General features: G+C 59.0%; 1 protein-coding gene across 9 annotated transcripts; it reads left to right on the top strand.

The window, feature by feature from the left end:
• The first annotated feature begins 1107 nt into the window (after positions 1 to 1107).
• Ppp6r1 (protein phosphatase 6 regulatory subunit 1) lies at positions 1108 to 22371 on the top strand. Of its 9 annotated transcripts, none has more exons than XM_087200964.1 (24): positions 1108 to 1349; positions 10684 to 10916; positions 11887 to 12073; positions 12155 to 12292; positions 12370 to 12435; positions 13271 to 13383; positions 13453 to 13566; positions 13859 to 14021; positions 14111 to 14263; positions 14338 to 14472; positions 14712 to 14776; positions 14884 to 14999; positions 15082 to 15167; positions 15270 to 15359; positions 15441 to 15538; positions 16345 to 16402; positions 16492 to 16664; positions 20430 to 20539; positions 20618 to 20753; positions 20821 to 20909; positions 21036 to 21117; positions 21467 to 21577; positions 21650 to 21721; positions 21798 to 22371. In XM_087200964.1, the coding sequence occupies exons 2-24, from the start codon at positions 10690 to 10692 to the stop codon at positions 21799 to 21801; spliced, it is 2586 nt and encodes an 861-aa protein (XP_087057090.1). In that variant the 5' UTR covers positions 1108 to 1349; positions 10684 to 10689; the 3' UTR covers positions 21802 to 22371. The 9 variants fall into 9 exon arrangements, with proteins under 9 accessions (XP_087057090.1, XP_021101512.2, XP_087057092.1 ...); XM_021245853.2 differs by lacking the exon at positions 1108 to 1349 and adding an exon at positions 1532 to 1997; XM_087200966.1 differs by lacking the exon at positions 1108 to 1349 and adding an exon at positions 1595 to 1618.
• Positions 22372 to 22407: the final 36 nt, after the last annotated feature.

Here is a 22407-nt window from a genome sequence, read left to right as displayed (position 1 = left end):
TGCCTTCATTCTGCCTCTGCGAGGTAAGTACTCTCCCACCCTGAATCGCGGAGCAGGTGCATCTGCCCTGGATGGTGGCCTGACCCCGTGACTCGCTTTGGCCAATGGATGGGGCAGATGGGAGGCAACCAATGCACCTGCCTTTTGTTCTGTGGTTCGTGAGACACGGGAGCGGAATCACTTCACTGAACTTCAAACTGTGAACAGCTGCCGGACACTGAGGGGTTCTGTCACACAACACTAGCTAGCTGATACAAGGGCCAACCGACACCACATACAATACTAGAAACAGCAGGAGCCATGAGAGACAAGGCTGAAAACCCCCCACATCACTACAGGTACGGATAAGTGAATACAACTGGAATGGACCGAGATTAGCACCGCTGAAGAGAAGCTAACAAACATGAAGGATAAACGCTAACCGGCGTATTGAACTGTGGAAGAAGCTGGGCAGGATGGTGCACACCTGGAATCCCAATACTCTGGAAGGCTGAGGCAGGAGGATTGCGAGTTAGAGCCCAGTGTGAGCAATTTAGTGACTTAGGGAGACCTTATCTCAAAAAAAGGCTCGGGAGGGCTGGGAATTTAGCTCAGAGGTTCCAGCGTCTGTCTCTCAAGCACAAGGTCCTGAGTTCGATCCCCAGTACCAAAAAAGAAAAAGAAAAAAAGGCTGGGGATGTGGTTCAGTGCAAAGGCCCTGAGTTCAATCACCAGTACAGGGGGAAAAAAAAGTAACAACTCGAACAATACACTCAAACATGGGTCCGTACAACGTCCCTGAGATGAAAAACATCTGGGCCCGGGATTTAGCTCAGTGGCACCACGCCTGCCTCGCCAGCGCAAGGTCCTGAGTTCGATCTCTGGTACAAAAAAAAAAAAAAAAAAAAAAAGAGAAAAACATCGATCTGAAGGTTAGACAAGTTCCGGGCACGCATTTACTCATCTGGTTCTTACAGAGCGCCTCTACAAAGCGCAAGGAGGAGGCCCAGAAGTGGGAAAACACTCAGAACCATACAGGCTGAATAATGACGAGGTCCAAGAGAACCCTGCCCGTGACGTTGCTCGTGAGGCTTTGTGCAGCAACCGGCGACAGTGACACGGCTGGCGGGGGAAGGGAGGACTGAGGTCACCCCAGGTGCCCAGGCGACGTCGCGAGGAACCCGGGTGGAATCGAAGCTCCGGCGCGAGCCGAGGCGAAAGGGTCGAACCCAGCGCGGAGCAGAGCGGGGGCTACAGAAGCGGAAGCGCGACCCGAGTCTCAAAGGGGGGAGAGAAACTCCGGCTCAGGAAGCGCCAGGGCTTCGGAACCCAGCGGCGAGGAGTCCTAGTGCCGCAGCGCCTGCGTACTGGTCGGTCCGGGTTTATTCGAGGAGAGACCGTTGGCAGCAACTGGGGGAGGTGTTCTGGAGTGGGCGGGGTCGGGGGGGAGGGGCGCCGGGACCAGCGCGCAGGCGCACTGCTGGACTCTTGCGCGCGCGGCCCTCGGGGCACCTGCGCACCGACGAGGCCGTGGGAGGCGGGGCTTCTGCGACCTCCCGCTCTCGGGGCATTGTGGGATAGTGGCGGAGCGAGCCGGGCTTCGGAGGCCCTGACGCGGACTGCGGGGCCGGAGACCCGGGTACTTCGGGGAAGGCGGCGGCTGTGGAAGCGGGCGTTGGCCTTGGTCGGTCGCCGCCCAACTCTGCGTCCCGGGCGGGCTGAGGAGGCGGGCGTTTTCCCGGCCCGCGGACGCCGGCTCGTCTGGGGAACCCCAGGCGACTTCCCCGTCCCTGCTCTCGGAGGCGCCTGCGCAGCCTCGAGGTCGCCTCACCCCGCCGCGCGGGCGCGCCCTCCCGCCGCCGACCCGAGCGTGGTCTCCGCCCGGCCCGGGCCTGCGCCGCCCCGCCGCCCCCGCCCCACTCTCCCGGCCCGCGAAGGGGCCGAGCCGTCGGCGGCGGGGCGGGCGGGGGGCGCCCCGATGAGCCCCGAGTGCGAGGAACCGCCGCCCCCCTGCGCAGGTGAGCCGCGCACCCGCCGCCTGGGTCCCCTCCCCGTCCCCTCGTCTGTCCTCGGTTCCCCCAGGTGACCCGTCTCCCTTCGGTCCCCCGTTCTCCCTGGGGTCCCTCCGCCTGTCCCTCTTGTGGCCCCCATCTCTGTTGGCCCCCCAGTCTCTCCTCTTCTCCAGCTCCGTACCCCGTTCTGTCCTCACTGGGACTCACATCACCGCCTCTCGCCTCCGAACAGCGCCTTCCGACTCCTGTGCCCACTTTCCCGTCCCCCAGGTTTCTTCCCTTTGGGCGCCTGGTCTTCTGTTCAGAACCCCTCACTCTGCCGGCCTTCAGCACTTCCGCTCTCTTCCCGGGGTGATGCGCTGCTAGACAGGCCCCAGGGCGGAGGCCGGCCGGTCACAATCACTGTTCTGTGTGTGGGGACCGAGGGCGCCCCTGCAGCAGGCCACAGAGGGGGAGAGACTGGTGAGACTGGCTGGACGGGTGGCTCTCCGTCTAGGAAGGACAAGTAGGAGTTGACAGATGGAGAGTGGGAAGAAAGGAAGGAACAGCACGTGCGAGTGCATGAAGGTGGGAACCTGGGGGCGCAGGCTGTGCGATTGAGAGGTAGAGGGATTCGTGGCTGGCTGGGTGCCTGTCGGGGCCTTGAGTGTGACCTCTGATGTGACTGCTCTTACACACGTGTGCCCCTGCACCAAGGACGCAGACCTTCCCACGCTGCTGGGCCTGGAGGAGGACGTTTCGGAAAGGAAGCTGTGTTGTGTGTCAGATGTGGCGCTGGCCTCAGAGTTGTAAAGAGAGGGCAGCGGAGTTGTTTCCTACCTGAGGGTGAGGTTCTAGGTGGCTGCTGCAAAGACTTGAGGTTGCTTGAAGAACACATTGAGTAGTTTGTGTACAGATCCCACATAACAACATGTACAGCATGCGTGGAGATGCTCGCCACACTGTCACACGGGTTACTAACATGGAGTGGTGGTTGGGGTTGGTTTGTGATGTTGTACAATACTGTGCCTTTTTTTCTTCTTTTGAAGTGCTGGGGATGGACCCAGGTCCTTGTACATACTAGGCAGGTGCTTTACCACTGCGGCACCACAGCTCCAGGCCATGCTGGTTTTTTTTTTTTTTTTTTTTTTTTTTTTGACCGTTGTGTATCATTTTGCTTAAATTCATCAACTAGGTTTGGGGTTGGGATTATGAGGAAGCAGTGAGACACTGTTCTGAGTGACACCTTTCGTCAGGCAGACCTAGGTTCGAGTCCTGGTTCTGCCTTTCCAAGTGTCGAGGCTTTGGACAAGTTACTAAGTGCTCCATGCTGCCTCTGTTGGGCTCTCGGTGGGGATGGCAGGAGTGCTGTCCACAGAGGGTGGTTCTGGGGAGAAGTTTGTAGATTGTGTAGCAGAACTCGAGGCACAGTGTGTGTGTGTGTAATGCAGAGTATCTCTTAGGGTTACTGTTTGGTTTGGGATGTACATTATGTTGGTTCTTAGCTAGGGGCGATTGTACCCCTAGGGGACATTTCACAACTGGGGAAGGGGCACACTCTCAGCATCTGGAGAGTGGATGTGGTGGTGACCAACAGGGAATGTTGCTCAATGTCTTCCAAGGTACAGTCCCTGCACCACAAATACTGCCTACCTGGTCCCAAATGTCACAGTGCTGATGGACAGAAACTGCTTTATTGCTTGTTGCAGCTTGTGTTGTGTGGCATGCTGTGTATTTACTTCTTTGCCCATCAGCTTTCATTAGGTCAGGTACCTTTTTTTCCATTAGAAGTGAACCTGCTCATCTGCCCTCCCTTTTTTTTCTCCCCCCTCAGGACCCATGGCCAAGTGAGGTCCCTGGGTCACTGTCCCCCACTGCCTTCAGTTTTCACTAATCTGACAAGTACTTGGGCTTTGGGTTTGTCTGTATGCTAGATTCTGGGAAAGTGGCGTCTTCCAGGGAGAGGCAGATTCCTGAACAGGCAGGTCCTGTCACAGAGCTCAGGCTCAGAAGCTGCCCTAAGGTGACTTAGGGGATGCTATGGGAGAAGGATGCTGTGGAGGCTTCCTGGAGGACTGGGGGGAGGTCATCGGACCCATAGAGGTGCAGGTATCGGGAGGAACAGTGCAGCTGAGGCTGAGGGGAGTCAGGTGAGACGCAAGTCTGTGTGCATGACTTGCAGCAAGATACAAGGGGAGAGGCCTGGGTGTTCTGGGGAAGCTGAGACCTTGGCCCCGAATTGCCTAGCTTGGCTGTCCTTAATATGCCAGACTAGGGTTTTCCTTCCCACACTGGGAAGTGCTGCTCTGTAGTAACCCATCTGTGTGATTTTCCAGATGAGGACACTGACCTCAGGGGTTAAGTTCTTGGTCTTCAGATTTCCCTTTAGAGAGATAAGATTTGAACCCAGCCTGTAATCTGGCACTCTGGGAGGCTGAGGCAGGAGGATTGCATGTTCGAGTTCAGCTTGGGCAACTTTGTGCCTTAGTGAGATCCCATCTCACAATTAAAAAGTAAATAAATAAAGAGCTGAGGATGTAGCTCAGTGAGAAGGCCCTGCGATTGATCCCCAGTACCAAGAAAAAAGGCTTGAACCCAGACCTTGACCTCAGATCACACTGTGACATTCACTCTGCTCTCTGTGTTTTCCTGAGGGCTATTGTCAAATCTGTTTGCTGGTCTTTTCCCTTTTTTCCTCTAATCCTGTGACCAGTCCAGGTGATGAGTCCTAGTGTGAGGCTTCAAGTCCCCTCTGCAGTCCTTGGCCTGTGTCCCTAGTCTCTCTGATTCCTAACTACTCCATCCCCTGGGTTTGGGCCTGGAGAGTGGTTCTGGGGTCATGGGGGAGACACTGTTTGCCCTCTGACTGGAGAAACATTCCCAGCCTTTCTCATAATAATGGGAAAGTCCCAGTTTGTTGGCCCTTGTGTCCTTGGCTAAGCCCCTCTCTTCCCAGTGGCCTCTTCTCCCAAAAATGTGCAACCACTTCCTACCTTGTCTCAGGGTGGTGGTGGGGTCTGTAGCTGCATGCAGTGGGCTCAGGGTTCTCACCCTGCCCCTGTTCTTAGAATCCAGTGCTCACAGCCCCTTTCCAGGTTGGCTGAGAGCTGGCGTGGTGTTGGGAGAAGTTACTGGGATGTGGTTTTGCTGTCTCTGAGCCACCCAGCCTTTTAAGGATCTGGGTGCTGGTAGGCCTCCTGCTAGTAACTGGGTCTCTCCCCTCAGGACTGCTAGTCAGCCTCTCAGCCTGTCAAGATGCTGACTTCAGGGCAGCTCAGTTGGCTGCCTCTGGAGGCCCTCCCGGGGCCCCTCTGCCCTTTACGTCCATGCTTGGCTCCTGTAAAGATTAAGGAGAGTTGGCAGGTAAAGCACCAGCCCATGAAATCCCTGGCAGGCAGAGCTGTGTTTGGAGGGACAGGAGCAGCAGTAGGAACAGTGGGGGCTGCAGTGAAGACTTGTGTGAGCTGGGGAAGGGGCTAGGGAGGCTGGTGTCAGAGGCCTTGGAACAGCACACCAAAGCAAGAAAGCAGAGGCAGTGGAGTAGGGCTGGCAGGAGAGGCGGAGGTAGTGTGAGTTTTTAATGGCTACCTTTCTCACTTACAGTTTCCTCCTCTTCCTTTTGCAGCCAGAGTCATGGTTTTCAAACAGTCTCTAAAAACCAGTGGCAGCCACTTCCGTTTTCTTGAAGTTGCTGAAAGTGGCAGAGGGTGGGGGTGGCAGAGTATGTGGTGCCTGCCTGAGTGTTTGAATGATCTGAGGAAAAGTACCAGAGTCACTTGGGCAAACTCCAAGTGTCTTTCCTGCTTTTCTGTTTTGAGTACTGTTGGCCCTGGGGTAGCAGCCGTCTCAGAAGTTGCCTGGATGTGGTCTCAGGGACGGTCTGAAGGGCACCTGCTGAATCTCAACCACCTGCCGGAACTCAGCTCATTTCATAGCTGAGGAAACAGGCTTAGAGGAACCAAGGGCTCAGCCAGGTTCATCCAGTTAAGAGCAAGTGCACAGCCTGCCACTTGCTGACCCCAGGGTGTCCAGCAAGTTGAGAATGTGCTTAGAGCCGTGGAGTTTGGTGGGCATTTCTGCTGTCCGTCAAGAGGCCCAGGCTCAGCGTAGAACGGGCAGAGCCCTAGCTCTGCCTCTGGTAGCTGCATGGCTCTTCTCCCCTGGGCTCCTTTTCCAAATGGGACTCTTGTCAAATGAGAGGGCTCAGGATTCCTCCCCTTGTCCTGATGTGGAGAGAGATGAGGTGCTGAAAGTGTAGGTCCCTAGGCTTTCCACAGATGTTGGCTTGGCGTGTCCCTGACCTGTCCCCAGCATGGCCCTCTCTGCTGTGGAGGGGCTTTCTGTCTCGGGTTTTGGTAGTGTGGGGGAGGGAAGGGGTGACCTGTGTGAGCTCCCAGAGCAGAGCCTGGTGGGCTCCAGCTCTGCCAGACCAGCTGGTACCTTCGCAGCCCTGGGGTGGCTGCCACATGGTGCAGGGCCCGGGCCTGACCTCAGAATGGTGGCTATGGGCTGCTTTTGTTTCTTTGTTAACAGTTTTAATGGAGATATAATTCAGGTGCCACACAATTTATCCATTTAAAGTACACAGTTTATTAATTAGTATATTCACAACTTTCTGGAGCTATTACCATATTCATTTTTTTCTTTTTCTTTTCTCTCACAGATTTTAGAACATTTTTAAAAAAACACTCTCATTTCTCTTCATATCATATAAGTCTTTTTCCTTTCACTTAAAAAAGAAACTGTCCCCATTAGCGATCACTCTCCTATCCCCCAAGATCCTGAAAACCTCCACTTTCTGTCTCTCTGGATATGCCTGCTAACAGTTCACGTAAGCAGGCCCGCACAACCAGTGGCTCTTTGGCCTGGCTTGGGCATGGGGCTCGGCCCACTTTCTGACCTGCTAGTCTCCTTACTGAGTGTGGAACGGTCTCCTGTGTAGGAGGCTTGTGTTCACTACACTCAGCCTCTTGGTGCCTCCTGCTGCCTGGGCTTGGGTGGAAGTCAGCAGTCGTGATTAATTTGGTGGTTGCTCCTGGAGATTACTTTAGTCCCAGGTCCCGTTTCCCCCCCCTACCCTGGGCCGGATGCCTGGTTCTCTTCGCCAAGTGGGGTAGGAAGGCAGGGAAGGGTCCAGGAGGAGGTCTGAGGCTCAGACAGAACCAGGAGTTCCGGTGTGCACAGTGCGTGTTTCCTCCTCATGCCACTTGTGGGGTGTACTCAGCGCTGTGTCTGCTAGTGCCTGCCCTCCTCTGGGGACAGCCTATCCCTGAGTGAGCTCACACCTCTCTCTCCCTAGCCTTCCTCCTGTGGCTTGGAGGGGCCAGGCCCCAGGGCTGGAAGGGATTTTACTTTATTGATTCCCTGACCTTAGTGGGCAGGAGGCTTGTGACAGCGTGATTTGGAGATGAGTGTGTCCTTCAGCTCACACTTGTGAGCAGTTAGTGCCCAGTGCCAGGTGCTGTGCTAGGTGCTGCCTGCAGGGCTCCCATAGGAACCTATCGAGGAAGATGTTGGAGGAAGTGCAAACCTTGGAGTCCACATCGGGTACTGGGAGCACATCTTCGCTGTGTGCTAGAGATGCTCCAGATGCAGGAAGCGGAGCAGTAGACAAAAATGGGGCTGTTGGGCCAGGCTGCGTGGGGAAGCTGTCCTAGAGAGTGCTTCACAGAAGACCAAAGAATAGAAGAAAGCAGTACCGAGACAAAGCAATGAGGTGGACCCAAGCTTTTAGTGCTCTAGAACAGCAAGAAGGCCAGTGTGGCCAGCGCAAGTGTAGAGCATGGCTAGGATAGCTTTCCAGGTGGTACTGGGCACAGGCAGTTGTGGAGGAGAGCGGCTGGGGATGGCAGTGAGGTGCGGGCGGTCTTAGGTGGGGAGGGGAGGGGTCAGCAAGGCCCGGATGATGCTGGAGGGATGGCTGGGTGTCCAGGAATGGCCAGGGGTAGGTTGTGCTGCCCCAGCGCTCTCTGAGGGTCATGAGCCCATGGCCTTCCACCCTCCTTCCAGAGGGCATCCAGGAAGTGCTGCTGCCAGTGCCCTGAGGGCCAGGGGACAGCTCCGTGGTGTGAGAACCAGAGCCGGGTCCTGGGCCGAAGGTGCTGTGTGCAGCTGTCCTGAGGCACCGAGCGCCGCAGCCACTGGCTGTCTGCTCCAGAAGGCCCTGTGCTAGCCCACAGCCTCTGTGCCCAGAATTTGCTTCCTGGCTTCATGCAGGCTCCACTGCTCACCGGGCACAGGCCTGCGTTTGTTTCCTTGACCATCAATGGGCTACAGCTGTGCTTTGGGGGGGGTTATGTGAGTTGCCCAAGGTGGTGCCTGCGAAGTCCTCAGGGTAGTGGTGTGGCAGTGGAGCTGGGCGCTGTGGTTGTCCTTGTCATTGTCTTATGTGTCCATCCCCAGAGACCTCAAGGGCCGGGGATTTAGCTCAGTGGTTCCGCCGCCTGCTCCGCAAGGACCCGAGTTCGATCCTGGGTACCAAAAGAGTAAATAAAATAAAGTAAAATAGTTTAAAAAAAAAAAAAGACCTTGAGGCCTTCTGATGTCCAGCCTGGTCCTGGGGGCTCCCAGTACCAGGGAGGCTGTGGGTCATCCAGGAGACAGTGTGAGACTCGCATGAGGACGGCTGCACGGGGTCTGGAACCTGCTGTGGGAATGACGCCAGCGCGGGCCTTGGGTTGCTGGGAGCGGAGTACTGGGGAGTGGAGGCTAGCCGAGAGCTGACGGGAACAGCAGGGCGAGCCGCATGTGTGACTCGGAGAGGCTGCATGTCGCCAAGAAAGTGGAGGTAGGGTGAGCTGCGGGGGCTCTGCCTGGGTGCTCAGTGCGGAGCCAGGGTAGCTATTGCCTGGCCCAGGACGAGCCAACTCAGGGTATTGAGGTTTGTGCTTCAGGGTGGTTATTGGAAAAGCAGCCTGGCACGAGAGCGTAGGGCCAAGTCCCTGAGTGCTGTGGACGAGGGGCTTCTCCAGTTCCCCATTCTGTCTCAGACCTGGAGCCTGTGGCTGCTTTCCTCCCCCTCCTTTTGTAGACCACAACCTTTCCCTCCCTCTTACCCTTTCGGGGGTTCGACAGCAGGTCCCATCAGGTGAAGTGAGGTCTGAGCTGAGTCTCAAGAGAGGTCCCTTGGCAGCAGGGGCTGGCACAGAGGTGAGGGAGCCTTCCGTGTGGTGTGGTGCTGTCTGGCCTGGCTTCAGGTGAGGCAGGGATGGGAGGAATCCACCACCTCCTGAGCCACACTTGAGCTGGCTCTGCCCTCAGCACAGCTATGTCTCCGCTGTGTCCCACCCTGGGGCCCAGCAGACCTGGGGGGACCACGGAGGCTATACGGGGGGAGGCTGGACCTAGAGGACAGGCTGGGGAGGGCTCTGGGGGCATCGTGGGCAAGGGCCTAGCATCTGCACACCTAGGGATGGGCCCCCAGCCTTGTGGGTGTGAGGTGCTCGGGAGGCAGGTGTGGAGCAGAAACAGGGTCAGGGCCTTGCCTGTTCTTGGGGTCAGATGGCCAGGAGGTCCTGGGAGGCTGCCCACTCGCCTTGGCTTTGTTTTCCCCTGCTGCTTCGGTGGGGTCTGTTGTAGCTTGGTTGTGGTGTGCACAGGGCGCGTTGTTGAGCAAGGCCCACGAGCACAGGTTGGGGCTGCTGTCGGTGGTTTCAGGAACCTTGTGGGGCTCTTTCTTTCTCTCTCCCTTTTGCCTAGGCTGGCCTTGAACTCAAAATCCTCCTGCCTCAGCCTCCTCAGTGCTGGGATTATAGGTGTCTCCCCCACCCCGCCCAGCCCCTTGTAGGGCTTTTTTTTTTTTGGTACTGGGGATTGAACTCGGGACCTTGGGCTTGTGAGGCAGGCGGCGGAACCACTGAGCTAAATCCTGCCCCTACTTGGAGGGCTCTTATGAGGAGCAATGCAGCAGTGTAGGGTGGCAGCTCAGGACAGCACCGTGCAGCCTCTGTTGGCACCTTGTGTGCTGCTCCTGATGCCGGTTAGTTACCTGTGACCAGGGTGGCTGAGGGGTGAGGGGTAGAGCAGCTCACTGTGTTTCTCTGCTAGGCTGACAGCCCTGTCCTGCCTCCCTTGGGCCCTGTTCTGTGGCTGTTCCAAGAGCCACCCCCGCCCTGGCCTGGGTGCGTGGTGCTGAGAGGATGGTTGGGGTGTGTTTGTGTGTGTGGTGTCCAGGCAACAGCCACAGCCTCAAGATGTGCAGACTTCCTCTCTGCCCTGCCACCGCCCCACACCCCACAGCTGTCGGGAGTGCCTTGCTGGGCTGGGCAGCAGCTGTGCACTGGAGGTCATGGGGCATTTGAATTTGTTCAGCAAATACAGGTGGAAGTGAGTCTGAGGCCAGGAGTTCAGGCTGTGTCCCTGGAATGTCCCTGTTGGTCTACGGGGCAGTGGACACGGGCTGGTGGGGACAAGGGCTGAGGTCTTTCCTCACAGTGGCTGGCCTCTCCTTGCAATCCTGGCATGGTGCACGTAGAGGACTTCACCAGGCCTGGGGCTGCGGGTAGACTGGACAGTGGGGCCTGGGTGTGGACCCCAGGAGATGCCTTAGAGGCCGAGATCCCTCGTGGGGCTTGGAGCGTGGGAGTACAGCAAGTGAGAGGTGGGGGCACCCCAGCAGGGGCCCGGCTTGCCCTGAGGGTGGGGGCCGGGGCCGGGGCCTGAGGAGGGTACCTAGGGTTGCGTATGACATGCAGACCATACCCTGTGCCCGCAGGGCGCCATGTTTTGGAAGTTTGACCTGCACACAAGCTCGCACCTGGACACGCTGCTGGAGCGGGAGGACCTGAGCCTACCCGAGCTGCTGGATGAGGAGGACGTGCTGCAGGAGTGCAAAGTCGTGAACCGCAAGCTGCTGGACTTCCTGCTGCAGCCGCTGCACCTGCAGGCCATGGTGGCCTGGGTCACCCAGGAGCCCCCAGCCAATGCCGAGGAGCGGCTGCGCTACAAGTGAGTCCTCCACCCTCGGAGCACTCAGGTGTGTGGGTCGGGGCTGGGGAGCTGAGATGGGGAGGACAGACCCCTCCTGGGGTCCCACGGTGCCAGGTACAGACCCCACTGTACTCCGTGTCTTGGTTCTTGGAAGCTCTGTAGGGCGGGTTCCCCAGATAGACCCAGAATGCAGCACCGGGCAGACTCCTTTGGCCCTGACCTCCCTGCCAGGCCGTCTGCTCATTCTCACTCAGTTTGCATCCCGTGGGCCGTGGGCCGTGGGCCGTGGGCCGTGGGCCTGGGCTCTGGCAGTGTGGGCAGTGAGGCAGCCTCCAGCATTTCTTTATGGTACTGGGGATTGGAACCCAGGGCCTTGCATGTTCTAGGAGAACACCGCATCACTGAACTGTGTTTTGTGATCACTGCCCCAGCCCTGTGTTTTGAGGCAGGTCTTGCTAAGTTGCCCAGGCTGGCCTTGTTGGAATCCTCCTCCCTTAGCCTCCTCCAGGTAGCTGGGATTACAGGTGTGCACCACCAACCTGGCTGTCCCCATCTGGCTTGTCCCCACCTGTGCCCTGCTGGTCCCTGCCCTGCTCCAAGGAGTTCACTTTGAGGGGAGGCGCGCCTGTGGTGCCTGTAAAGACCCAGAGCAGGCTGGGTTCCCAAGGGTTCCTGGGCATGGCCGCTCTTGTCCGCAGAAGGGAGGCAGGGGTGTGAGGTTTGGGAAGGTTGTCCTAGGGATGGAGCTTAGATGGTGACCCAGGAGAGTCACTGAGCTGGGCAGTGCATGGGGCCAGACGTGCAGGTCAGGAGAGACCGGAGTTGGTGGGAGGTGGGGGTCAGGAAATGGGCGGGAGAGTGGGCTCAGGTCGGGTGTCATCTTGGGGTGGTAGGGAGCGCTGGAGGGTTCTCAGGAAGGGCGCAGGAGGCGAGGTGGGCTGGCTGAAGAGCCCTCCCCCCGAGCCCCAGCCACCCTGCTGTGCCCCAGGTACCCCAGCGTGGCCTGCGAGATCCTCACCTCAGACGTGCCCCAGATCAACGATGCCCTGGGTGCAGATGAGTCACTCCTGAACCGGCTGTACGGCTTCCTGCAGAGCAGCAGCAGCCTCAACCCGCTGCTGGCCAGCTTCTTCAGCAAGGTCATGGGCATCCTCATCAACCGCAAGACAGACCAGGTGTGCTTCCCTCCCTGTCGGGGAGCGTGGGGCCAGGGTCTGGGCCTGCGCATGACTCGGCCCTTGACCCTCGGCCCCCAGCTCGTGTCTTTCCTGCGCAAGAAGGACGACTTTGTGGACCTGCTGCTGCGGCACATTGGCACCTCAGCCATCATGGACCTCCTGCTGCGCCTGCTCACCTGCGTGGAGCGGCCCCAGCTGCGGCAAGATGTCTTCACTGTGAGCTGGGCCCCAGGGCCAGGGTGGGCATGCGTGCGGGGCCGAGGACTCACTACAGCCCCTGATCTTGTCCTCAGTGGCTCAATGAGGAGAAAATCATCCAGCGGCTGATCGACCAGATCCACCCATCAAAGGATGACAATGTGAGTGCGCGGCACCCCTGCTGCTTCCTTCACCTACGCACACGCACACGCGCGCGTGCACACACACACACACATACACACACACGGGGTGCTGAGCCTGAGCATGCGCGACCCTGCCCTTCCACACTGGGCTATCATCAGGAGGCCTGTGTGTCACCCTTGGTCCCCTGGAGGGCATGGTGAGAGGTGGGCCCTGCCCACTGCCTGCCGGGGTAGCCTCGGTTTTACTTTGCTCCTTCGCCCCTCTTAAACTCAGCTTCCTTGCCATGTATGTCACATACTGTCTGACGTGAAGCTATAGCTCAGTGGTTTTCCCCATATTCACAGTGTCATGTGGCTGTTACCATGTCAGAGTTAAAGTGCTTTCCTGATTCCTGGTGAGACGTGGCCACTGGCAGCTCCTCACGCTTCCCGGCCCTGTGTCCTGGAGCCGGGCCACTTTGTCTCTGCAGTTGGGCCCCTTGTGTAAATGGAAGCTTGTGCTCTCGGATGTGTGCCTGGTGTACTTTGGTCATCCTCAGGCTGGGGATGGAGCTCAGAGGGAAGACAGTTGCCTGAGGCTCAGGGCTTAGTCCCCACCACTGGGGGAGAAAAGGGTTAGCCTCATGCAGCAGGACCCAGTGCCTCGTTACTTTTCCTGGCTGAGTAATACTCCATCATAGCATGGACAGACCACACTTCGCCCTCTGGGCACAGCTGGAGGTACCTGGTGGTGCATGGACATCTCTGAGAGCCCTGGGTCCCTTTGTGCTCTGTCCTGGCAGCGCTAGTTCCTCTGTGTGACTGCCCTTCCTTGTCCCTTCTGGGGGATCCTGACCTGTCTCCCCCTCCCCAGCAACATTCCAACGCATCTCAGTCTCTGTGCGACATCATCCGCCTGAGCCGGGAGCAGCTGATGCAGGGCCAGGACAGCCTGGAGCCCGACCAGCTGCTGGCCACCCTGGAAAAGTGGGTTTGTACACTGGGGGCCGGGAGGGGCTGTCCCGGGAGCCCAGCCCTGACTCGCTGCCCCTCTAGGCAGGAGACCATGGAGCAGCTGCTCAGCAACATGTTCGAGGGGGAGCTGAGCCAGTCTGTGCTCGTCAGCGGGATCCAGGTGCTGCTCACTCTGCTGGAGCCCAGGCGGCCCAGGTGCGGCTGTGGCCCGGGATGGCACCTGTGCCCTGGCTGTGAGGTCCTTCCAGTCAGGGTGGCGCTGGTGCTCCAGTCTGTCGGTGCTCTGAACATTATGTGCCCTGCTCCAGGCTGGAGGGTAGCAGGGCGGGTTTGACAGCATCGGACTCAAGGCCTGGCCCTTGGGCCTCCCGGGCTGCCCTCTGCCCCTCACTCCACACCCCCCTCCCTGCTGGCTCTGCTCAGGACGAGTCCCGAGATGCCTGGCCCCAGGTGGAACCCCAGGTTCACTGTCCTGTCTGCGCCGCAGGTCAGAGTCCGTGACAATGAACAACTTCTTCAGCAGTGTGGATGGGCAGCTGGAGCTCCTGGCCCAGGGGGCCCTGGATAACACTGTGTCCAGCACGGGGGCCCTGCATGCCCTTCGCCCACGGCTCAGCCGCTTCCACCAGCTCCTGCTCGAGCCTCTCGAGGTGGGGACGTGGAGGTCACCGTATTCCTGGGAGGAATGGGGTGGCTGGGAAGGTGTCCTTTGGGGGCTGAGCGTCCCCTGCTCCTGCAGCTGGAGCCGCTGCAGATGACATGGGGCAGCCTGGCCCCGCCCCTGGGCAACACGCGGCTGCACGTGGTCAAGCTCCTGGCCAGCGCCCTGAGTGCCAATGACACTGCCCTGACACGGGAGCTCCTGGTGCTGGACGTGCCCAACACCATGCTGGTACGGGGAGGGCTGGGGCAGGGCAGGGTGGCGGGGCTGTGCTCCTCTGGTACCAGCCCGGGCTCCCTCCGTAGGACCTCTTCTTCCACTACGTCTTCAACAACTTCCTGCACACGCAAGTGGAGGTGTGTGTGAGCGCCATGCTGAGCGCGGGGCCCCCTCCCCACAGCGGCTCTGAGACGCCGGGCCAGAACCCCGTGCTGAAACACGTGAGCACCCTCCTGTGGCTGTGTGTGGAGCAGTGCCAGTGCGGGCGGCAGGCTGGGCGTGGGCACCCCGCTGGGGAGAGGGGCTGGGGCTCTGTGCTCACTCCGTGGGAAGCAGGCTCCGTCCTGCCCTCTGTCGTCTGTGCTGCCTGGGGCCTGACGCCAGCCGGGTGCTTACTGAGTGTGGGTCCCAGTGCTGGCTCCCTGGTGCAGACTCTGGCCAACACCACCTTGCCCCACAGCTGCTGCAGCACTGCCGCCTGGTGGAGCGGATCCTCACATCCTGGGAGGAGAATGACTGTGTCCAGTGCGTGCCTGCCACCTTCATGCGGGTGGACGGGTGGGGAACGGGCTGGGGCCAGGGCAGCCTTGCCATCCAGCCTGCCACCCATCTGTGGCCTCACTGTCACGCAGGTCCGGGGGTGGCCCAAGGAAGGGCTACATGGGCCACTTGACACGGGTGGCCAATGCTTTGGTGCAAAACGCGGAGCAGGGGCCCAACGCTGAGCAGCTGGGGCAGTTGCTGAAGGGTGAGGCGCGGGCCGCTCGGCGTGGAGGGGTTGGAGGGTGGCCAGGCTGGGCAGGTGCCTCACTCCTCCTCCCTGTGTGCAGAGCTGCCGGGTGAGCAGCTGGAGCGGTGGGAAGCGTTTGTGTCGGGACCCCTGGCCGAGACCAATAAGAGGAACACTGTGGACCTGGTGAGGCCTGGTGTCCACCGCAGCCCTGCCCCTCCCCACGCTGCCTGCTGTGCCCCGCTGCGGCCCGCAGCCGGCCCTGAGCCCGTCCCGTCCTCTTGCCAGGTGAACACCCACCACCTGCACTCCTCCAGTGACGACGAGGACGACCGGCTCAAGGAGTTCAGCTTCCCCGAGGAGGCCGTGCTGCAGCAGGTGGGCGGGCTGTGCGGGCTGTGTGCCAGGTCTGCAGGCTCTTCTGCCCAGCTCCCTGCAGCCCGCCTTTGTCCTCTGCAGGCCTTCATGGACTTCCAGATGCAGCGCATGACCTCGGCCTTCATCGACCACTTTGGCTTTAACGACGAGGAGTTTGGGGAGCAGGAGGAAAGCGTGAAGTGAGTGTCTGTGCGAGGCTGGGCCCTGTCTGCCCCAGGACGGCAGCTCCTGGGCACCCTTGGCTGTGGCCTTGGGTGGTCACTGCTCCGGTTAGACCGAGCCCTAGCTCTGCAGACCCCTCCTTCTGCGGAAGGCTGTGAGGGTGGCACCAGCACCCCATGGAGAGGAGTGGGCCGTGCTGACGGGCTGCTGGCAGCTGTGGCTTTGTCCAGTCCCAGGCCTCACACAGCTCACACAGGGCTGGTCGTGGTCCAAGGCTGGGTGACAGGCCAAGTGTGTCCTGCTTGAGGGTGGGCTGAGAGGGGGTCTGACTCCCTCGGACAGAAAGCGAGCGAGCTGGAGCCAGGCCTGGATGGAGCTGTGGCGGCAGTGGCGGGTGCGCAGCTGCCGCCCTGCAGGCCCTGTCAAGCCGGTGAGGCCAGCTGGCTGGGAGGCGACCTGTGTGCTGCCAGGTGGGCTTCACGCCTCGGGACGCCCTGCCTGTGCTGACTGTGCCTTGGGCCTGGGCTCAGCCCCGCCCTGTCTGTGTTTGGGAGGAGCCCTGACATTGCCCTTGCCTGCTGCCCCAAGTGGAGTGCAGCGCCTGGGGAAGTCCGAGGCACGTGGCACAGCTCTCCAGCCTCTGCCGGGGTGGGTCAGGGCTCATCCGCCCCTCAGGTGGCTGAGCACCGAGCGCTGGGGCTGGGGTTGGAGTCGCTCGGGGAGGAGCAGGGTTTGCAGATGGGAGTCCTGACTGCGAAGCTCAGCTGTGTGCTGTGAGATGCAGGCAGGGTCTCAGTGCACACATGCCCCGCCTCTCTCCTAGCGCGCCTTTCGATAAAACGGCCAACATCACCTTCTCCCTCAACGCCGACGACGAGAACGTGAGTGCCTGCTGTGTCCTGGGTCCTGCTAGGGGAGGGAGCGGACAACCGCGGGCAGTGCCGCCCACCCTGCTGCCCTGTGCCCCCAGCCCAACGCCAACCTGCTCGAGATATGCTACAAGGACCGCATCCAGCAGTTTGATGACGAGGAGGAGGAAGATGAGGAGGGCCAGGGCTCTGGGGAGTCGGATGGAGAGTACGGTGCCTGGCAGGGCAGCCCGCTGAGCAGGGCAGCCCGCTCGGGCCAGCCCCCCGGGGCCCGGTGAGTCCCCCCAGCCTCCCATCTCTAAGCTGCCCCCGAACGCAGGGCTTCAGGGACTCCAGACTGAAGTGAGGGAGCAGTGGGCACTTCCGGTTTTCAGTGACGGAAGCCTGCGAAAGCAGAGGACAGCCTGGGGAGCAATGCCTCTGCCAGCGCTGACTGTTCCCTGGCAGGCTCTGCTGCGGGCTTCCCCATGGGACAGGGGCTGCCCTGTTCCCAGATTCCAAGAAAAGCACGTGGCCCCGCTCCAGTTGGGCTGGGGTCAGCTCGTATGAATACCGTTTTGTTTTCCTGTCGCCCCAATGACTGCTGGAGTGGATTCATCCCGTGGACGCTTGCTGGTGTGAGCCCCAGCTTGTGGCTGCAGCTCCAGGCCTTTGCCCCGTGGCATGATGGGGAGTGGGGCGTGTCTCGTGCTGACTGTAACTGGCGTGGCCTGCACACAGGCGAGTGTAAACCCTCACTGTGCAGTGCCCAGGCCCGGGCAAGGAGCATCCAGCTCCTGTGGTGTCCCCTGCTGGCCGCCGTCCTGACACCCTGCCTACAGCAGCTTCACCCCTTTCCCTGTGTGATCCTGCGATACAGGCTGAGTGCACTGGAGAGCTCGAGACCTTCTAGATAAGGGATGCACACCCTGTGTTTGGCCCATTTCACCCACAGCCTCTCTGAGATCTGCCCCTTGGTTGGTTTTTGTTTTTTGGTACTGGGGATCAAACTCAGGACCTTGTGCTTGTGAGGCAGGTTCGGTGCCACTGAGCTAAATCCCCGGCCCTTTGGTCGGTGTTTGGCCTCCACTCAGTTTTCCCGTGCAGGTGTGCCACTGTGTGACTGGCCTGTGGCTCTGCTGGTTTCATAGTGGACAGGCTGTGGGCAGGTTCCTGCTCACCACTGTGGGGGTTTTGGTCCATTTTGAGCTCGTCGCTACACATAGTGTGAATTGCGTTGAGCATCATCCTTTTTCAAATGGGTGGCCAAGTTCCTAGGGCCAGTTGTCCAGGAGTCTCCTTTGGAAGGGCTTGGCACCTTGGAAAGCATCCTTTGATCGTGTATGTGAGGGTTCAGGGTTGTGTTGGCCCTGGGGTTCCTGACTTTTACCGCCAGCTTGTCAGTCTCAGCAAGATGCCTGCTGGGGTTCTGAGGACTTTCACGGATGCCAGGGCAATGTGGGTAGTGCTGCTGTTTTACAGTGTTGTGTTTTCACTCCAGATCCGCGAAAGTAGGATGTCCTTCTGTTTATTTAGATCTTTAGGGCTGGGGATTTAGCTCGGTGGTTCAGGCGCCTGCCTTGCAAGCCACAGGGTCCTGAGTTTGATCCCTGATACCAAAAAAAATTTTTTATTTAGATCTTTAATTTCTTTCTGCAGTATTTTGATGTTTTTAGAGTATAAGGTTTGCAGTTCTTTTGTAATTTTTATTACTAAGCATTTTATTATGTTTGATGCTCTTCTGAATAGAATGTTTTTGAAATCATTTTGAGATTATTGCAAGTGTATAGAAAGATAGTAGTTTTTTGTTTATTAATCTTACCTCCAGCAGCCTTTGTTTTTTTCTTTTATTTTTATTTTTGGTACTGGGGATCAAACTCGGGACCTTGAGCTTGCGAGGCAGGCGCTGGAACCACTGAGCTAAATCCCTGGCCCATCCAGCAACCTTTGAACTCATTTATTTATTTATTGTGGTACGGGGCTCTGGCTTGGGCTCGAACTCAGTACCTTGTGCTTGTGAGGCAGGCGTGGCACCACTGAGCTAAATCCCTGGCCCTGAATGCACTTAGTAACTTTAATAGTTTAGTGGCAGCCTTAGGATTTTCTGTATACAAGATCATGTCAGTGGGGCAGAGTGGTGTACGCCACGCCCATAATCCCAGCTATGTGGGCTGCTGAAGTGGGGTGATTGCAAGTTCAAGGCCAGCCTGGGCAGCATAGGCTCCATCAGAAAAAAAAAAGGCAGAAGATCGCATCATCTGCAAATAGGGATGGTTTCACTTCTCTGCCCACGCAGATGCCTTTGTTTCTTTGTCCTGTTGAACTGTCCTGGCTAGAACCTGTGCCACACTGTTCCCTGGGAGCGCCAGGAGCTCAGGTCCTGGTCTTGCTCCTCGTCCCAGGGGCATCCAGCCACGCCTCATTTGCGTCTGCTCTGGGCCGAAGTTAGAACAGATGCCTCGTAGCCAGTTGAATCCTTCTTTGTGCAGTTGTGGGGTATTATAGTTGTGTTTTATTAATTATTTTTTATTTTTTGGTACCGGGGATTGAACTCAGGACCTTGCACTTGCAAGGCAGGCGGTGGAACCACTGAGCTAAATCCCCAGCCCTGTAGTAAGAATTTTTTTTTTTTTTTTGGTACCGGGGATCAAACCCACATCCTTGCGCTTGCACAGCAGGCGGCAAAGCCACTGAGCTAAATCCTTGGCCCCCTGTAGTAAGAATTTTAATGGCCCAATTGTCACATAGAAACATAGGTGTCTTTATTTAGTGGTTTGTTTTGTTGTTTTTTGTTTTTTTTTTGGCCATTGTTGTAATTAACATAGGATAAAATTGAATTTCTTATTGAGAAATCAGGGAGGAGTTTATATGTTGGGAGCCTTCTACATAAATTTGGGGAAAAATCATTTCACAGTTAAATTACGATTAGGCCTAGTCTTACCTACAGGCCAGCTTTGACGTGCCAAAACATAACTCCACTTTTGCCTCTGGTCACAGCTGAGACCTCAGTGGTCCTGTGATGCTGTGACACTCAAGGGCAAGGTTACATCAGCTGAAGATATCCTGGTTCCTTGAGAACTGAGGAGTAAGAGAAAGGTTTCCTGTAGTTGTGGTTGAGACTGTGTACTGGTACATTTGTTCAGTAACATGTCGAATCGGCATGTGTCCGGCAATTTAGAAATACTATCATGCAGTCAGCCCTCTGGGTCTGGGGCCCACATCTGCAGATGCAGCCAGCTGTGGCTCAGAACTGGAAAAGATCACCTTGCTTTAGACGTATCGAGCTTTCCTGTGGTTGTGTACCAAACAGTACGATGGAACAGCTGTTCATGCTGTGTTAGCTCCTGTAAGTGGCCAGGAGGTGATTGGCTTTATGGGAGGAAGTGTAGGTTCCCTGTTTTGTGGAAGGGGCTTTGGTGTCCACAGGTTCAGCCTCCGCGTCCCTGTGGACACGGAGGATGACTCTCGTTGACTTAACCCCCCACCCAGTCAGGGGACACAGAGGTGGTTGGGTTTTCTGCACTGTCACAGCCTGTGTGCTAGTTAACATTCAGCTAGTCGCCAGGCGTGGTGGTGCCCACCTGTCATCCCAGCACTGGAAGGCCGAGGCAGGAGGATCACCATGGGTTTAAGGCAGCCTGGGCTACTTAGCGAGATCCTATTTAAAAAAAAAAATTGAGCTAGTGTGTTTGGAGCAGCTATGGTGCCAGACATCATTCTCATGGCTGAGGATGTGGCAATGACAAAAGTCTTGTGTCTCTGCTTCCTGGAGTTTGTGTCTGGAGGGAGTAAAGTAATCCCTTCGGTTCCAGGGATGGGTCGGGGAAGGCAGGCTGTGGGCTTCTCCTTGCTGGTCATGCGGGGCCCAGTGTGCTTCCCGAGGGGCCGTCCTGCCCTGGCCATGGTGGGGACCCTGTCGTCAGGCTCTCGGGCCCCGGCTTCCCGGCTGGCTCCCCAGGTCCGTCCCTGTCCCCTGGCACCATCGTCTGTGTGGCCCTGGGCTGCAGTGGGTGGGTGGCCGTCCCTGCTCGGCCTTGTGACGAGGTGCTGTCTGGGGCAGGAGTGGAGGCAGCACTGACAGTGAGGAGGAGGAGGAGGAGGAGGAGGAGGAGGAGGAGGAAGAGGAGGAGGGTGGCGGCGCCCCCATGCCCCCCGGCCCTCAGCCTCCCGGTAAGTGTGGGTCCCTGGGCAGGGCGGGGCACCTGCCTGCCGCTCCTCGCTCACCCTCCTTCCCACCCCACCGCCCAGGCCCCAGCTGGACAGCCGCCTTCGCACCAGTGCCTGTGGACGCCCTGCCAGGCCCCTCCAACTCTGGGGCAGAGGAGCTGCTGCCCCCTGTCCAGAAGCCGAGCAGCCCCCCGACCCCTGTCAGCCCGCAGCTCAGGTGGGGATCGTGGGATGGAGCCTCCCGGGCGGGCCTGGCTTGGGTGCTGAGCAGCCCACACCTTCAGGCGCCTCTTGTTTCCCAGGTCTCAGGGCCCCGTTCCCCCCTCAGCACCTCAGATGGCAGCAGATGGTAGCAAAGTAGAGGAGCCCTCTGGTGAGCCCCCACGTGCCTGTCTGCCAGGGGCCCTGGGTGCACTTGGGGCGACGGCATGGTACTGTGGTGTGGATGGTCTGGGCTGTGGGAAGCCAGTGGCTGAGATGCTTCTGTCCCCCTCCACAGCCCCCTGCCAGGCCCTGGTCAGTGTCGAGGCCCTCCAGGCTGCCCTGCACGGGATGCGCTCTGCCCCCAGCTCCTCGGACAGGTGAGCTGTTGCACTCGTGTGTGGAGTGCCCTGTGTCCCAGCCCTGTGGGCCCCTTCCATAAATGCATGTGTGTGGGGCAATGCGCCGGGCCCTGCAACCCGGGTAGGAGGCTTGCACGAGGCTGCACCCAGCACCGCCTCGAGGCACGGGGTCACGGCTCAGCACACTGCACACGCACGCCCAGTGTGCTGCTGTCTGCGTGCTCCTGGGTATCCGTGCAGCTACCCAGCGTCTACTTGGCCACCCGGAGCCCCTTTCTGGGCGGCTTCAAGTGGGCTGGGGCATGGGGGCTCCTGCAGGTGACAGGTGAGGGCAGCTAAAGTTAAGCCACACCACCCTTCCCTGCAGTGCCCCCAGAGACCCCTCTACCTCTGTCCCAGCCTCCGGGGCCCAGCACCCCTCCCAGACCACAGAGGGGGAGAAGAACCCGGAGCCCTTGGGGCTTCCCCCAAGCCAGAGGTGAGCAGCTGGGTGTCTCGGGTGGGGGGCCGGAGGGACAGAGAGTGACCACAGGTGCCCTCTCCCTGACAGTGCCCAGGCCCGCGAGCCACCTCCGATGCCCAACGGCTCGGCTCCAGTAGCACCCCTCTCCCCGGGCTCCCAGTGAGTGTGGCTGCAGCCCAGGTGGGGGGCCGGGAGGTGGGCCCACTGGACTCTCACACGGCATCTTCTGTTCCAGGTAGCCGCCCGTGGCAGTGGTGGCCCGGTCCTTCGTCCTCCCCATGGACTCCCGTGGGCCAGGGTGGGTCCCTTGCGGGTCCCTTGCTCCCAGCGGCGGTTCCTGTGTCCTCTGGGCTCCTGGGGGCTGGTGGCAGGGAGCAGCCCCGCCCTGCCCGTTTGCACTGAGAAGATGGCGGAGCCTGCCTGGCTCCTGGAATAAAGAGTGACATAGAGAGGAGAGAGACGTATATTCTATATTCTATATGTACCGAGGGAGGAGGGAGGCCTGGCGCCGAAGCACAACCTCTGCTGTCCAGGAGCGCTGCGTGGCCCCGGCCACTGCCTGCGTGTCCTGCATCCCAGCGCAGACGCCTGAGCCTGGCCTTCAGCTCAGGTCCACCTCGGCGGGCGGCGGGCAGTGGGCTGTGCCTTCGCCTAGACCCAGTGATGGACCTTCCCCTGGGCCTGGGGCCCCAGCCCTGCTGCCAAGTGGCCTTGTCCTAGCCCCCTCCCCCAGGACGGCGTGAGTGTGCGCGAGTTCATGCGAGCTTGTTTCATATTGCAAAGATAAATAAAGGCAGACAGTTTATGACTCCCACTGGTCAGACCTTGCGTTCGGGCCTGGGCCA

Source organism: Heterocephalus glaber, unplaced genomic scaffold (genome assembly GCF_053883595.1).
Source record: "Heterocephalus glaber isolate CG9 unplaced genomic scaffold, H.glaber_assembly_v1.0 deba00001745, whole genome shotgun sequence".
NCBI classification, from domain to species: domain Eukaryota; kingdom Metazoa; phylum Chordata; class Mammalia; order Rodentia; family Bathyergidae; genus Heterocephalus; species Heterocephalus glaber.
Note: the sequence above shows the minus strand (reverse complement) of the source record. Positions and strands in the feature narration are given on the sequence as shown.